This window comes from Antedon mediterranea, chromosome 11 (genome assembly GCF_964355755.1).
Source record: "Antedon mediterranea chromosome 11, ecAntMedi1.1, whole genome shotgun sequence".
Taxonomy (NCBI): Eukaryota; Metazoa; Echinodermata; class Crinoidea; order Comatulida; family Antedonidae; genus Antedon; species Antedon mediterranea.
Window position 1 is genome coordinate 490,424 of NC_092680.1, and position 14,530 is coordinate 504,953.

A 14,530-nucleotide genomic window follows, 5' to 3' on the forward strand; every position below is an offset into this window, starting at 1 on the left:
TTCATCATTCTATAAATCAAAAATACTATTACTGAAAACTTTGTTTTATTAAAAAAATTTATGATATTATATACATAATTTACAGTAATCAAATTGTGAACAAGAATTGTTGTTACAATTTAAACTATTTATTAATACCTGTATAAGACTAGTGGTAGTGTAGGTAGAAGCTTGCTACTAAAATGGTTTACTGCCAATATCTTAAATGGTTTACTGCCAATATCTTAAATGGTTTACTGCCAATATCTTAAATGGTTTACTGCCAATATCTTAAATGGTTTACTGCCAATATCTTAAATGGTTTACTGCCAATATCTTAAATGCTAGTCATCAAACCTGGGAAAAGATTTTACATTGAAAAGGATGTACTGTAACACCTACATGTGAAGGGATTCAAACATTGGTTTTCAAATCTGGTTCTGAGTCAAATTCCTGAAATATTGGTCTGAAGCATGAAAGGATTCTATTTTATAATCAACTGTTTTTCTCCAAATTTATTGACAATTATTCAGGAGGGGGATCATCATATCATACTTAAAACTGACGAATGTTGTTGTGATCTTGACATACAATGTGCATCTTCCTGATTGCTTGTGACAACAAATCACAACACAAAGAGAGATCATCTTCACTTCAATTTCTTTCCATCATTTCATACCATTTTCCAACATGCAACATTTCACTGATGAAAATTGGTTGTAAACCTTCACCTATCGTCTCGTGATTTTCCTGTATTTTTTGGCATTTTTCGACTCGAACCATCTTCCAGTTCTTTTGATTTGTAATAATGGGGTGCTACTTCTAATAACCACTGGTTCTCAATCTCAATTACCTGCAAAACAAATAAAGCTTTTAAAATGGATTACTGTTGTATTGTTAGGCATGTTTCTGTTAAGCAAATTAGTGAATTATAACCATGTGATTAAACTACCCAAAACATCTTGGAAGCAGATTTGGAACAAATTTCATATAACCAGTTAAATAGTGTTCTCAAAATAATGGTTAAACACACTCAATCGATTGTGTGTGGAATGTCGTGTGAAATGGCAGTGGAGCTGTAGCTTAGTGGTTAACATGCTTGCCTTCCAATCCCAAGATCTGGGGTTCAATCCTGACCTAATGCCTGGGTTGTAACTCACGACTCCTTAACTCCACTCCCTCAAATAAGACTTAGTTTATAAGCATGATAAATTATAAAATAGTTTATCTATCCTGTAATTGGCGAATTACTCGCTGTTGGATGTGCATGAAATAGAGAAAATGTCACTCCTGAATCACTTACCTGTCTCATAAATTCTTTGGTTGTAAAGACAAGTTCAAAGTAGATGACCCATCTAGGCTGCTCCTCAAACAAACTACTATTTGGATGAATCATGACAGACTGTTGATGCTTCACAGTCTTGTACTGCCCTCCTTTGCTGAACTTGGCCGTGTGATAGAAAAAGCCAGCTGTAACTGCCTACAACGCAAATTAAAATGAATTATAAACTAAAGGGAAGTTACAACAAATTATAAACTGTAATCAAAATTAAAATAAATTTAAGATTATGTCTATGACTGTAGTTATCACAGTTATAATACAATATTTCACCCTGACAATTTTTTTTTCCTCACGAATAAACACCTTTTACTTTATTTTATCACTTCTTTATATATAATTATTGCGTTTATCCAAATAAACATGGTACGCTACCTTGCGAATTGCAATTGTATCTTGTGGGTTAGTTGTAGAAGGAATTTCAACCCGCTCCATCAGTCCAACGAGTTGATCACGCACATCACGCGCCCTTTTCATTGATCTATGTTGTATAAAGTTCTCAAAACACCACTGTGTCGAGTGTCCTGTTTCAACCCACTGAAATAACACAAGCATATTTTCAGTTTATTTTAGCACAGGCAGTAAATAAGTCAATTACAGAACTAAAGCTCTGATGCGATATAAGTGTAAAGCTTGACTGTCTACACTATCAAACTTTATGTGAAAAAACATGTGACATGCTCATATAAGGACATGATGATGTCATATCACTACCATATTTGGGCATATCAAACTTTTTTTGTCAAACTTGTTTGATAGTGTACACCGAGCTTAAGAAATGAAATATAACAACAATGATCATGACAATATTAACCAACTCAACTGACCTGGTTGTATACATTGAGGAGTGTCAGATGGTCACCTCCGGCGACAAAGAAATTGACCCTTGCATTGTCCGCATGAACTATCTTGTCTTTAGGCCGATAGAAGATAGAAGCGTTGACTGACAACATAGCTGTTATGCTGAGGATCTCTTCTGAACATTGATACCTTACGTAACGTAGAAATATTGACATTAAATACAAATAAAGTGAAAATGAAACCAATCATAGCATTGGCTGTAAAAGTCTATGCATACAGTAGCACCAATCATAGCATTGGCTGTAAAGTGTATGCATACAGTAGCACCAATCATAGCATTGGCTGTAAAGTGTATGCATACAGTAGCACCAATCATAGCATTGGCTGTAAAAGTGTATGCATACAGTAGCACCAATCATAGCATTGGCTGTAAAGTGTATGCATACAGTAGCACCAATCATAGCATTGGCTGTAAAAGTGTATGCATACAGTAGCACCAATCATAGCATTGGCTGTAAAGTGTATGCATACAGTAGCACCAATCATAGCATTGGCTGTAAAAGTCTATGCATACAGTAGCACCAATCATAGCATTGGCTGTAAAAGTCTATGCATACAGTAGCACCAATCATAGCATTGGCTGTAAAGTGTATTCATACAGTAGCACCAATCATAGCATTGGCTGTAAAAGTCTATGCATACAGTAGCACCAATCATAGAATTGGCTGTAAAGTGTATGCATACAGTAGCACCAATCATAGCATTGGCTGTAAAGTGTATGCATACAGTAGCACCAATCATAGCATTGGTTGTAAAGTGTATGCATACAGTAGCACCAATCATAGCATTGGCTGTAAAAGTGTATGCATACAGTAGCACCAATCATAGCATTGGCTGTAAAAGTGTATGCATACAGTAGCACCAATCATAGCCTTGGCTGTAAAGTGTATGCATACAGTAGCACCAATCATAGCATTGGCTGTAAAAGTGTATGCATACAGTAGCACCAATCATAGCATTGGCTGTAAAAGTGTATGCATACAGTAGCACCAATCATAGCCTTGGCTGTAAAGTGTATGCATACAGTAGCACCAATCATAGCATTGGCTGTAAAGTCTATGCATACAGTAGCACCAATCATAGCATTGGCTGTAAAAGTGTATGCATACAGTAGCACCAATCATAGCATTGGCTGTAAAGTGTATGCATACAGTAGCACCAATCATAGCATTGGCTGTAAAGTGTATGCATACAGTAGCACCAATCATAGCATTGGCTGTAAAGTGTATGCATACAGTAGCACCAATCATAGCATTGGCTGTAAAGTGTATGCATACAGTAGCACCAATCATAGCATTGGCTGTAAAGTGTATGCATACAGTAGCACCAATCATAGCATTGGCTGTAAAGTGTATGCATACAGTAGCACCAATCATAGCATTGGCTGTAAAGTGTATGCATACAGTAGCACCAATCATAGCATTGGCTGTAAAGTGTATGCATACAGTAGCACCAATCATAGCATTGGCTGTAAAGTGTATGCATACAGTAGCACCAATCATAGCATTGGCTGTAAAAGTGTATGCATACAGTAGCACCAATCATAGCATTGGCTGTAAAGTGTATGCATACAGTAGCACCAATCATAGCATTGGCTGTAAAAGTGTATGCATACAGTAGCACCAATCATAGCCTTGGCTGTAAAGTGTATGCATACAGTAGCACCAATCATAGAATTGGCTGTAAAGTGTATGCATACAGTAGCACCAATCATAGCATTGGCTGTAAAAGTGTATGCATACAGTAGCACCAATCATAGCCTTGGCTGTAAAGTGTATGCATACAGTAGCACCAATCATAGCATTGGCTGTAAAGTGTATGCATACAGTAGCACCAATCATAGCATTGGCTGTAAAAGTGTATGCATACAGTAGCACCAATCATAGCCTTGGCTGTAAAGTGTATGCATACAGTAGCACCAATCATAGCATTGGCTGTAAAGTCTATGCATACAGTAGCACCAATCATAGCATTGGCTGTAAAAGTGTATGCATACAGTAGCACCAATCATAGCATTGGCTGTAAAGTGTATGCATACAGTAGCACCAATCATAGCATTGGCTGTAAAGTGTATGCATACAGTAGCACCAATCATAGCATTGGCTGTAAAGTGTATGCATACAGTAGCACCAATCATAGCATTGGCTGTAAAGTGTATGCATACAGTAGCACCAATCATAGCATTGGCTGTAAAGTGTATGCATACAGTAGCACCAATCATAGCATTGGCTGTAAAGTGTATGCATACAGTAGCACCAATCATAGCATTGGCTGTAAAGTGTATGCATACAGTAGCACCAATCATAGCATTGGCTGTAAAGTGTATGCATACAGTAGCACCAATCATAGCATTGGCTGTAAAGTGTATGCATACAGTAGCACCAATCATAGCATTGGCTGTAAAGTGTATGCATACAGTAGCACCAATCATAGCATTGGCTGTAAAAGTGTATGCATACAGTAGCACCAATCATAGCATTGGCTGTAAAGTGTATGCATACAGTAGCACCAATCATAGCATTGGCTGTAAAGTGTATGCATACAGTAGCACCAATCATAGCATTGGCTGTAAAGTGTATGCATACAGTAGCACCAATCATAGCATTGGCTGTAAAGTGTATGCATACAGTAGCACCAATCATAGCATTGGGTGTAAAGTGTATGCATACAGTAGCACCAATCATAGCATTGGCTGTAAAAGTGTATGCATACAGTAGCACCAATCATAGCATTGGCTGTAAAGTGTATGCATACAGTAGCACCAATCATAGCATTGGCTGTAAAAGTGTATGCATACAGTAGCACCAATCATAACATTGGCTGTAAAGTGTATGCATACAGTAGCACCAATCATAGCATTGGCTGTAAAGTGTATGCATACAGTAGCACCAATCATAGCATTGGCTGTAAAGTGTATGCATACAGTAGCACCAATCATAGCATTGGCTGTAAAGTGTATGCATACAGTAGCACCAATCATAGCATTGGCTGTAAAGTGTATGCATACAGTAGCACCAATCATAGCATTGGCTGTAAAGTGTATGCATACAGTAGCACCAATCATAGCATTGGCTGTAAAGTGTATGCATACAGTAGCACCAATCATAGCATTGGCTGAAAAGTGTATGCATACAGTAGCACCAATCATAGCATTGGCTGTAAAGTGTATGCATACAGTAGCACCAATCATAGCATTGGCTGTAAAGTGTATGCATACAGTAGCACCAATCATAGCATTGGCTGTAAAGTGTATGCATACAGTAGCACCAATCATAGCATTGGCTGTAAAGTGTATGCATACAGTAGCACCAATCATAGCATTGGCTGTAAAGTGTATGCATACAGTAGCACCAATCATAGCATTGGCTGTAAAGTGTATGCATACAGTAGCACCAATCATAGCATTGGCTGAAAAGTGTATGCATACAGTAGCACCAATCATAGCATTGGCTGTAAAGTGTATGCATACAGTAGCACCAATCATAGCATTGGCTGTAAAGTGTATGCATACAGTAGCACCAATCATAGCATTGGCTGTAAAGTGTATGCATACAGTAGCACCAATCATAGCATTGGCTGTAAAGTGTATGCATACAGTAGCACCAATCATAGCATTGGCTGTAAAGTGTATGCATACAGTAGCACCAATCATAGCATTGGCTGTAAAGTGTATGCATACAGTAGCACCAATCACAGGATTGGCTGTAAAGTGTATGCATACAGTAGCACCAATCATAGCATTGGCTGTAAAGTGTATGCATACAGTAGCACCAATCATAGCATTGGCTGAAAAGTGTATGCATACAGTAGCACCAATCATAGCATTGGCTGTAAAGTGTATGCATACAGTAGCACCAATCATAGCATTGGCTGTAAAGTGTATGCATACAGTAGCACCAATCATAGCATTGGCTGTAAAGTGTATGCATACAGTAGCACCAATCATAGCATTGGCTGTAAAGTGTATGCATACAGTAGCACCAATCATAGCATTGGCTGTAAAGTGTATGCATACAGTAGCACCAATCATAGCATTGGCTGTAAAGTCTATGCATACAGTAGCACCAATCATAGCATTGGCTGTAAAGTGTATGCATACAGTAGCACCAATCATAGCACTGGCTGTAAAGTGTATGCATACAGTAGCACCAATCATAGCATTGGCTGTAAAAGTCTATGCATACAGTAGCACTCATCATTTGGGACACCTCAACATATCAACTTACTTTTCGGATGCTAAAATCATCTTGGATAACATTGGATCTACTGGAAACTCGGCCATACGTCGACCAAGCTTCGTCAGTTCTCCTTTATGATTAAGGGCGCCGAGAGCATACAACTGCTCTAATGCCATTACCAACGTTTCGTGCGGTGGAGGATCCATAAAATCAAAATGAATCAAATCATTTATTCCTAAACTTTTCAGTAATAACACGACATTTCCTAGGTTAGTTCTTTGAATCTGAAAATCACAAATTAAAAAAGTCAAATTTTATATATTTATCATATATGTAGGTAAACATAAAATTGCATTCACAGAAAAAATTTACAACAATATCTGTACAAAAAAGTCTTTTTTTTTTCTTTTTTTTAGTTTAAAAAGCAGAACTACCTACCTCTGGAATGGTATTTTCCTCAAGTTCATGATTATATGCCCATGCCGTGAAAAGTCTAAAACATTTACCTGCCGCAACTCGTCCAGCACGACCTGCTCTTTGGTTTGCAGATGCCTAGAAAGGAAGAAAACGAATGATTGAATCACACATTGCGCAATCATTCTCAAAGGTATTGTAAACGAAATGAGTTTTGACAATCCTTAAGCTCTGTCTACACTATCAAACTAGTTTGATGTGCCCAAATATGGTAGTGATATGTCCAAATATGGTAGTGATATGAAATCATCATGTCCATATATGGGCAGATCACATTCTTTAGAGACATAGAGTTTGATAGTGGAGGATTAAAATGAATAGGTAAATATGTATCACCTTTGAGATAGGAGTGACTAACAAAGATTCCATTCCAGTTCTGGCATTGTAACTTTTCTGTTTGCAGAAGCCAGGATCAATAACATAGATAATGCCATCAATGGTTAATGACGTCTCTGCTATGTTTGTAGCAAGAACAATTTTTCTAGCTCCAGGTGGTGTCGGTTCGAATATCTTGGCTTGGAGGTCAGAGGGCAAGTTGGCATAAATTGGTAGGATTATTAGTTCTTTTATCTTGGAACCAAGTTTCTTTGTTCTTTCCTGTTAAAAAGATAAATATATGAATGTTTAATAATAAGAAAAGAGAATATTATAAGAGATGTATTGATAATTGGTACAAATGAATTGATCGTTTCACAAGAAAGTGTCCAATGCAACAGGGGTGTCCCTAAATAGGGGTGTCCCTGAATAGGGGTGTCCCTGAATAGGGGTGTCCCTGAATAGGGGTGTCCCTGAATAGGGGTGTCCCTGAGTAGGGTGTCCCTGAATAGGGGTGTACCAATAGTGGGGGACTACTGTATTGAATATAGATGTCTAACCTGTAACATTTCACTACAAGTTTCAATCTCCTCTTGACCTGTAAGGAACACTAGTATGTCTCCAGGTGGCTGAGATACATGGATCTGTAACACAGATACCACACATGCATCTAGATAGTCTGCCTCTGGAGCCTATAAAAACAATTCATGAGATTAACTTCAATGTGTGTGCTGTGTACGCATTTTAGTAGACAAATGCCTATGTTATGTATGTATGCAACAGAATACATGGTGGGATACATTGCTAAAGTAATGGATCAAAATTGAAATTATTTTAATAATAAAACTGAATCCAACTACATTTTGTAGAGATTTATCTTAATAGTTGTGATACTGTAGTTGTATTTCTTTCATAGAAGAACATCCGTTTTAAAATAAAGATTTTATTATTATTAGTATATATCAGGCCATGATTTGAACTCAGCAATCTGCAAAGCTACAGTGTACAACTAATATGTAAATATAATTACCTTTGTATAGTAAATGTGTACTGGAAATCTTCTACCTGGTATTCTGAATATAGGAGCATCATCAAAAAACTAAACACAATCACAATATATTGTTTTTAATTAAAATATATTGGCGTTAATTATCCTAAACATGGCAGCCTCACACACACACATTATACATTTCAGTTAGAAGCCAATACTTGTTACTGTATCTTATACATAAAAAATCACAAAACCACTACAAAAATATTAAAGAAAAAACTAATCATTTCAAATATAAATTTATTAATAAGCCTACTGTAGGATAATATTTGGTTGAATAATGTTCCTTGAATAGTTATTATCACAAGGATGGATTCTACTGTGTATTTAGTTTATGTTGAATACACAAGGCAACCACTTACATCAGAGAACTTCTCAGCATCTAAAGTTGCACTGGATATTAAAAGTTTGAGATCAGGTCTGAAGCGAGCGATGTCTTTGACGAGACCAAACAGAACGTCCGTATGCAGCGTCCTCTCATGGGCTTCATCGATGATTAGCGCACTAAAAACAACAGCAATTACAATTGCGATATGTATACAAAATGTAACAAATTTTACATCAATATAAAATAAGCTTATGGAGTTACAACAACCCAGTTTTGTCACGATATGAGCTATTCCGTGATTTTACATCGATCTAACATGAAAAAATACTATTTAACGTCGTGAGGTGGTGTCCCGAATGATTGTATGAATAAAACGGTACTGGGTATGAGTAGTACTAGCGTTCGTGTTCCAACCTAATCATCCATCAATAGAAGTACTGATAAGGAAGTCAATCTGTTGCGACTATAGAATGGACCTGACTATCTTCGACTTTTAGATAATAGAAAGTTTTGAAATGAAATGTATGATGTATATGTGTTCCACGATTTCACATCGATCTAACATGCAAACACATTAACACCAAATTACAATACCCAATAAAGGAGTTAATCCACAGTCTCTCATAGAAAAGAATGTTGGTGCAGTTAACTATTTATTTAGAAGTGGAAATGCTTCTAAATGTCTATTTCTTAGTAGAATATAAAAATATTTAAAACATTTGATAATAAGTATTAAAATATTAAGTAATTACTCAACTACTACTGGCTACTTACCTGTATCCAGCAAGATCTGGTTCACTTAGAAACTCCCTTAACAGCATACCATCAGTCATATACTTAAGAACCGTACGATCAGATGTACAATCTTCAAATCGAATACTGTAACCAACCTACAAACAAATTACAAAGCTGGCTTATTGAAGCGTTTATACTGAAGTCATTTATTTTATGTCTTTGGGCACATGTGGCCAAGGATTACCAATAGTAAATTAATGACTGTCCTATCAGACAGGTGGTAATCCCCTGATACAGGGGCTATTTTATGAACCAGTTCACCCCATATCTCGAATAAAGAACTGGGTTCTTTAAACTGGGTTAATGGCGCCCCTGCCTTAACCACTTGGCCATGTATAAGATTTGGTCACTGGGTCACTCCACCTTTTTCTGATATTCTGGACACAGTCAATGCCATCAGGTTAATATCAACCACCAAGACAGATTCGCTATAAAAAAAACCAACTTTAATAATAAAACTAATAAATGCAGAGGAACCTACTTCATTGCCAAGTTTAACACCCATTTCATCAGCTACTCTAGAAGCCACGCTCATGGCTGCAACACGTCTAGGCTGAGTACATCCTATCTTCTTCTCACCCTTAGTATAACCCTAAAACGACAATTACTAATACAGTAGCATAAATACTAAATAAAGAAAAATAATTATCATATTTAAATCTGAGCTGTATGCAAATGAGGTGTATGCAAATGAGGTGTATGCAAATGAGGTGTATATAAATGAGGTGTATGTAAATGAGTATGTCATTGTAATGTTATGTAAGCGTTTGTGGCTGTCATGAACAGGACCCAATAAATCTGAATCTATAAAAATCAGGTGTATGTAATTTGAAAATAAGTATGTAAAGAGGGAGGTGTACTGTATGTTAATTAGTTAGTGTACAACATCAATTTATTTTTGTTTATGTATTTGTCTATGTCTCATGTAAACATCTTTACAATATAAACTTACAGCTTCATGCAAGTACTGTGGAATTTGAGTAGTCTTGCCTGAGCCTGTCTCTCCCTCAATGATCAACACCTGATGCTCCTCAATAGCCTGGAGAAGATCTCCACGGAATGGGAACACTGGTAAGCTTTCCCTTGTCTCTTTCATGCTAAGACGTTTTTTCTCTGCTTTTGATATTGATGGTTCTTCCTCCTAATGAAATAAATAAAGGCCACTGAGAGGGGTGCCCAATTTAAAGCTTGCTTGCTGTGGAACCCCCTTTTCACTTATATATTTTATTATCGGTTGTTATTTTGCGAAATTATTTTATTACTATTTGTGGAAAAAAAAGAGAAAAAGATGTACAGCAATAAAGATGATAAATTAACAACAGTTAAAAGATTTTAATCTTTTAACATTTGTGATATTTTACTACATATGTACCAAATTGTGGAACGTGATTTCACTAACCTGGGGTTCACCTACGGCAGGCATTTGTAAAGCACTCACAAAGTCTATCTGATCAAATTCATCCAATACAACCAAATCATACTCCTTAGTTTGCTGAAAAAAGGTTTTCAAAATATTTGTATTATTTATAGCAAGTCGGATAACAGAGTATTATGTATGAATAATTTAGAAAATTGACCGTAGTAAGACAATCTGTAATTTTTGTTAACCTTTTTCTTAGCATCTTTGGCGCCAAATCTCATTTGTCCAATTGCCATTTGGCCCTCTTCCCATTTCTTCTGTTCATAGCCGGCCATTTTCTCATCTCCTTTTGGCTCAACATACCTCTCTTGCGGTTTCTGAAAAAAAGAAGAATTATTTTCTAATTTCATTAACATAACGAAATGTGTCTGTAGTATAAACATGTTCTACTCAACCACAAAAGTATAAAACCAACATGCAGTTGGTTGGTTTAACTTTACAAATCATTCTGAGTGCAAATTAAAACAAATTTGGGATGGGGTTATAGTCCCAGGGTGGGCCTATCCAGCCATGAATATTGAATATGGTTTAATAGTTTAAATTTTATTCATTTAATGTTAATTGAAAGTTATTAAACTAATAATAGTTAATAAATGCAAATTTTCATTTTAATTACAGTATTTAAGATATTCAAGTAAATTTTCTTTTGGATGATCCAAAATTATATAACAACCTATTAAAGAGGAGGCCCCGACAATCCCATTTGGGTAAAACTGAACGATCTATAGATGGCGCTATACCATATACGAGATATGGTAACAAGTCCAAGTAACAGAGACTCACTCATGATTAAGCTGCGTCGTTGACCAGCGAAAGCTAGAGATAAAACGTAAGTTATACGATTTTATTTGACTTGAATACTATACAGAGATCAAAATGAACCTTTTCACTAAAGTATTTAAGATTTATAGCTAAATACAAACAGTACATTTTAAATTATCTTTTTATCATACTCACAGCATCATCTGTTGGAATATAGTAACGGTCTTCCTTTTCTTTATCTCCTGCTTTATCGTACCTTTTTGTTAAATCTAATATAGTCTTTTTATATTCAAGATTTCTTTTCTCTTTTTCAGTCAACCTATTAAATTAAAAACATAATGTTATAATTCAGTTTTTACTCTTTTTTAAAAAGGTGTATATATAAAAACATATATTCAAAAAACTTTTTCTATGCCTTGAACTAATATATAATTTTTGTTGTATATTTCTGAATTTTCTGCACACTCATCCCTGCCTTTGTAACAGGATAATAATCTTAATTAATAGTAGCTTAATTATGTAAATTCTCTTTTAAATAATTCAGTTATACAATGAAAGGAAATTGTTCTACTTCTTCCATTTAATATAATATATATATTTGTATTTGAAAACAAATTCAAATAACTTACTCGACACCAGAATATAAATATTCATCATCCTGGACGTCCATCTCCAGCTCGTCTAATTTGTCACCCTTCCTCATCTCCAGATATTTCCTTCTGGATTTCTTTCTTATATCTGGAATCATTTTCTTTTTGTTCTCGTCATCCATTTCTAATCGTTTCTTGGCTTCTTCATATGCCTAGAAATAACAATGTGTACATATAAATTATTAATACGACATGTTTCTAAGCCATTCAACTACTTATATAAATGAGTTTTTTTTTTTTTTTTTTTTTTTTTTTTTTATCAATCAATCAATAATTTTTATTTTTCAAATAAAAACAAAATACAGTTAACATTTTCTAAAAATAATAGATAATAAATAAGTTAGTCACTTAAGCTTTGTCTAAAATGCAATATCAAACATTATGTGAAAACAAAATGTGATGTGCCCATATATGGACATGATGATGTCATATCACTACCATATTTGAGCATATCACTACCATATTTGGGCACATCACTACCATATGTGTTTATGTTTCAAATTACCTCTTTGTTTGATTTATCAAGAACATTCTTAGTGTTATCTTTGTCTTTCTTTTTCAATCTATTTGCAAACTCATCACGCTCTTTAAGATCCTTGATTCTTTCCTTCTCTTCCTTGTTCCATTCATCAGAATCTGAACTTGTGTCTTCTTTAAATCGAAGCTTTTTACTAAAAAAAAAGTTAATAAGTAATAAGTTCCAGGAAATTCCCAAAATCAAATTCACATATTTATGACTATTTTGATTCTCCTCTGTGAACAATTTATTGCTATTATGTAGTATTCAACATACCTGTCTCTTATTTATTGCTATTATGTAGTATTCAACATACCTGTCTCTTATTTATTGCTATTATGTAGTATTCAACATACCTGTCTCTTTCATCTTCCTCACTTTCACTAGATGACGATGTTTCTACTTTTTTCCTAATGTTACGTTTCTTGGATTGGCTAGACTTTAAAATAAAATAAAAAAAACAAAACATAAATTTAAAGTTTATAAATACAGCCACTGGAGTTGAATTATTTATGCTAAATTCCTATGCTCAGCATTCAATCAATAAAATCTTGCAGTTACCCACAATGTTCAATGTTAAAATGGTAGTGTCACTGTGGTTCTGGGTTCAAGTCTGCCACAGATTAGTATCAGAATTTATAATGATATTTACAGTGCCACCACTAATGAAATGTGACTTTTTTCTTCTCTATTATTTACAACTTAATTTGTAGCAACAATTACACCAAAATGTTGGCTCAATAATTATACTGTACCTTTTTAGTTGCTGATTTTGTCTGTAGCATCTCAACGTCGTCATCATCATCAGACAAGACCTTATAACTTTGATTCTGTTGTCGTTGTATGATGGCAGATTTCTCCCTTGCTCGATTTACAACTGACGTACTAACTTTACGGGGTATCTGTACAAAATGATAAATTTCAAACACTTCAAATAAACATTTGTTTAGCTATTGGTTGCTTATTCCAACTCGGGCTTAAGTTTTGTTTTTTTAATCAATTAGAGATGAGGGAGCAGTGCTTTATTTTGAGTAAGTGATTATTTGGAAGAGGTGTTTATTATATTAAGACATACCTTTGACCAAAGTTGATTAGCAAATGCAATGGTTCGATCATCAACATCTATTGTTCCCGTTTTTTCAATAGATTCAACAAAAGCTGTTGAAGTACTGGACTTTTTTGCAAGCCCTATCAGAAACTCTGCAATGTATCGATCACTGATACCTAGAACATCATGAAGCTGGTCATGAACCCACACATCTAGGCCCCTGTCTGCCATCTTGTTGACAAAGGTTGCCTAACTGCAGGCTAGAAAATATCCAAATAAATTATAAATTTATTTTGAAAACAATTACGGTATATTATGTAGTCATTCTCAAATAAAAGTGTTAAGACGTTGAAGGGTCCTCAACAACCCAACAATCCACATTGTATTGTCACTGCTACTGCTTTTAATGTAAAACATTCATTAATAGTAATTGGATTGTATTTATAATATTGAATGCAGTAATTACAGTTCAGTAATCGCCACACTAATATATTCTTCAACTCGAAATACTGAAAATCAGCCTAGGCCTAAGTGGGTCGCAGAGTCTGCTGTGTTCGCAGGCGGGTTCGTCTAGGAATGAGTGGTTGGGCGACCTGCCTGAGCGAGCCTAGCTAGCTACAAAATAGGCCTAGACACTGTATTCTATTTTAATTTTGCTTAGGCATTAACCAGAGCTTTAGTTTATTTATACAGTATTAAGTAATCATCAACATTATAATAGTATAACCATATATACCATGTAAAATGAAAACTTTTAACTTACAAAACTTTTTGTTTTGATGAGCTCCAAAACACACGTTCTCTATACGAACC

The 14,530-nt window shown here is 35.2% G+C and overlaps 1 protein-coding gene across 1 annotated transcript; it reads right to left on the reverse strand.

Annotated features, from left to right (window-relative positions):
• Positions 1–143: 143 nt before the first annotated feature.
• On the reverse strand, positions 144–14,512 carry LOC140061930 (pre-mRNA-splicing factor ATP-dependent RNA helicase DHX16-like). The gene is made up of 22 exons (XM_072107929.1): positions 14,481–14,512; positions 13,745–13,977; positions 13,425–13,571; positions 13,026–13,108; positions 12,658–12,823; positions 12,132–12,304; positions 11,698–11,821; positions 10,929–11,057; positions 10,720–10,812; positions 10,273–10,461; positions 9,802–9,912; positions 9,300–9,415; positions 8,560–8,701; positions 8,177–8,245; positions 7,707–7,838; positions 7,168–7,428; positions 6,796–6,909; positions 6,406–6,641; positions 2,146–2,308; positions 1,694–1,855; positions 1,283–1,459; positions 144–832 (listed from the first exon to the last, which is right to left on the reverse strand). Exons 2-22 carry the CDS (start codon positions 13,946–13,948, stop codon positions 707–709), a joined length of 3,117 nt encoding a protein of 1,038 aa, XP_071964030.1. The 5' UTR covers positions 13,949–13,977; positions 14,481–14,512; the 3' UTR covers positions 144–706.
• Between the last annotated feature and the right edge of the window lie 18 nt (positions 14,513–14,530).

Excerpts from the sequence above, each read along its gene's own strand:
- LOC140061930 (XM_072107929.1), bottom strand. The coding sequence starts at position 13,948 with ATGGCAGACAGGGGCCTAGATGTGTGGGTTCATGACCAGCTTCATGAT. Across the intron at positions 8,246-8,559 it reads ATGCTGAGAAGTTCTCTGAT|TTTTTTGATGATGCTCCTAT; the intron begins GTAAGTGGTTGC and ends GATTGTGTTTAG. Across the intron at positions 6,910-7,167 it reads TAGTCACTCCTATCTCAAAG|GCATCTGCAAACCAAAGAGC; the intron begins GTGATACATATT and ends CTTCCTTTCTAG.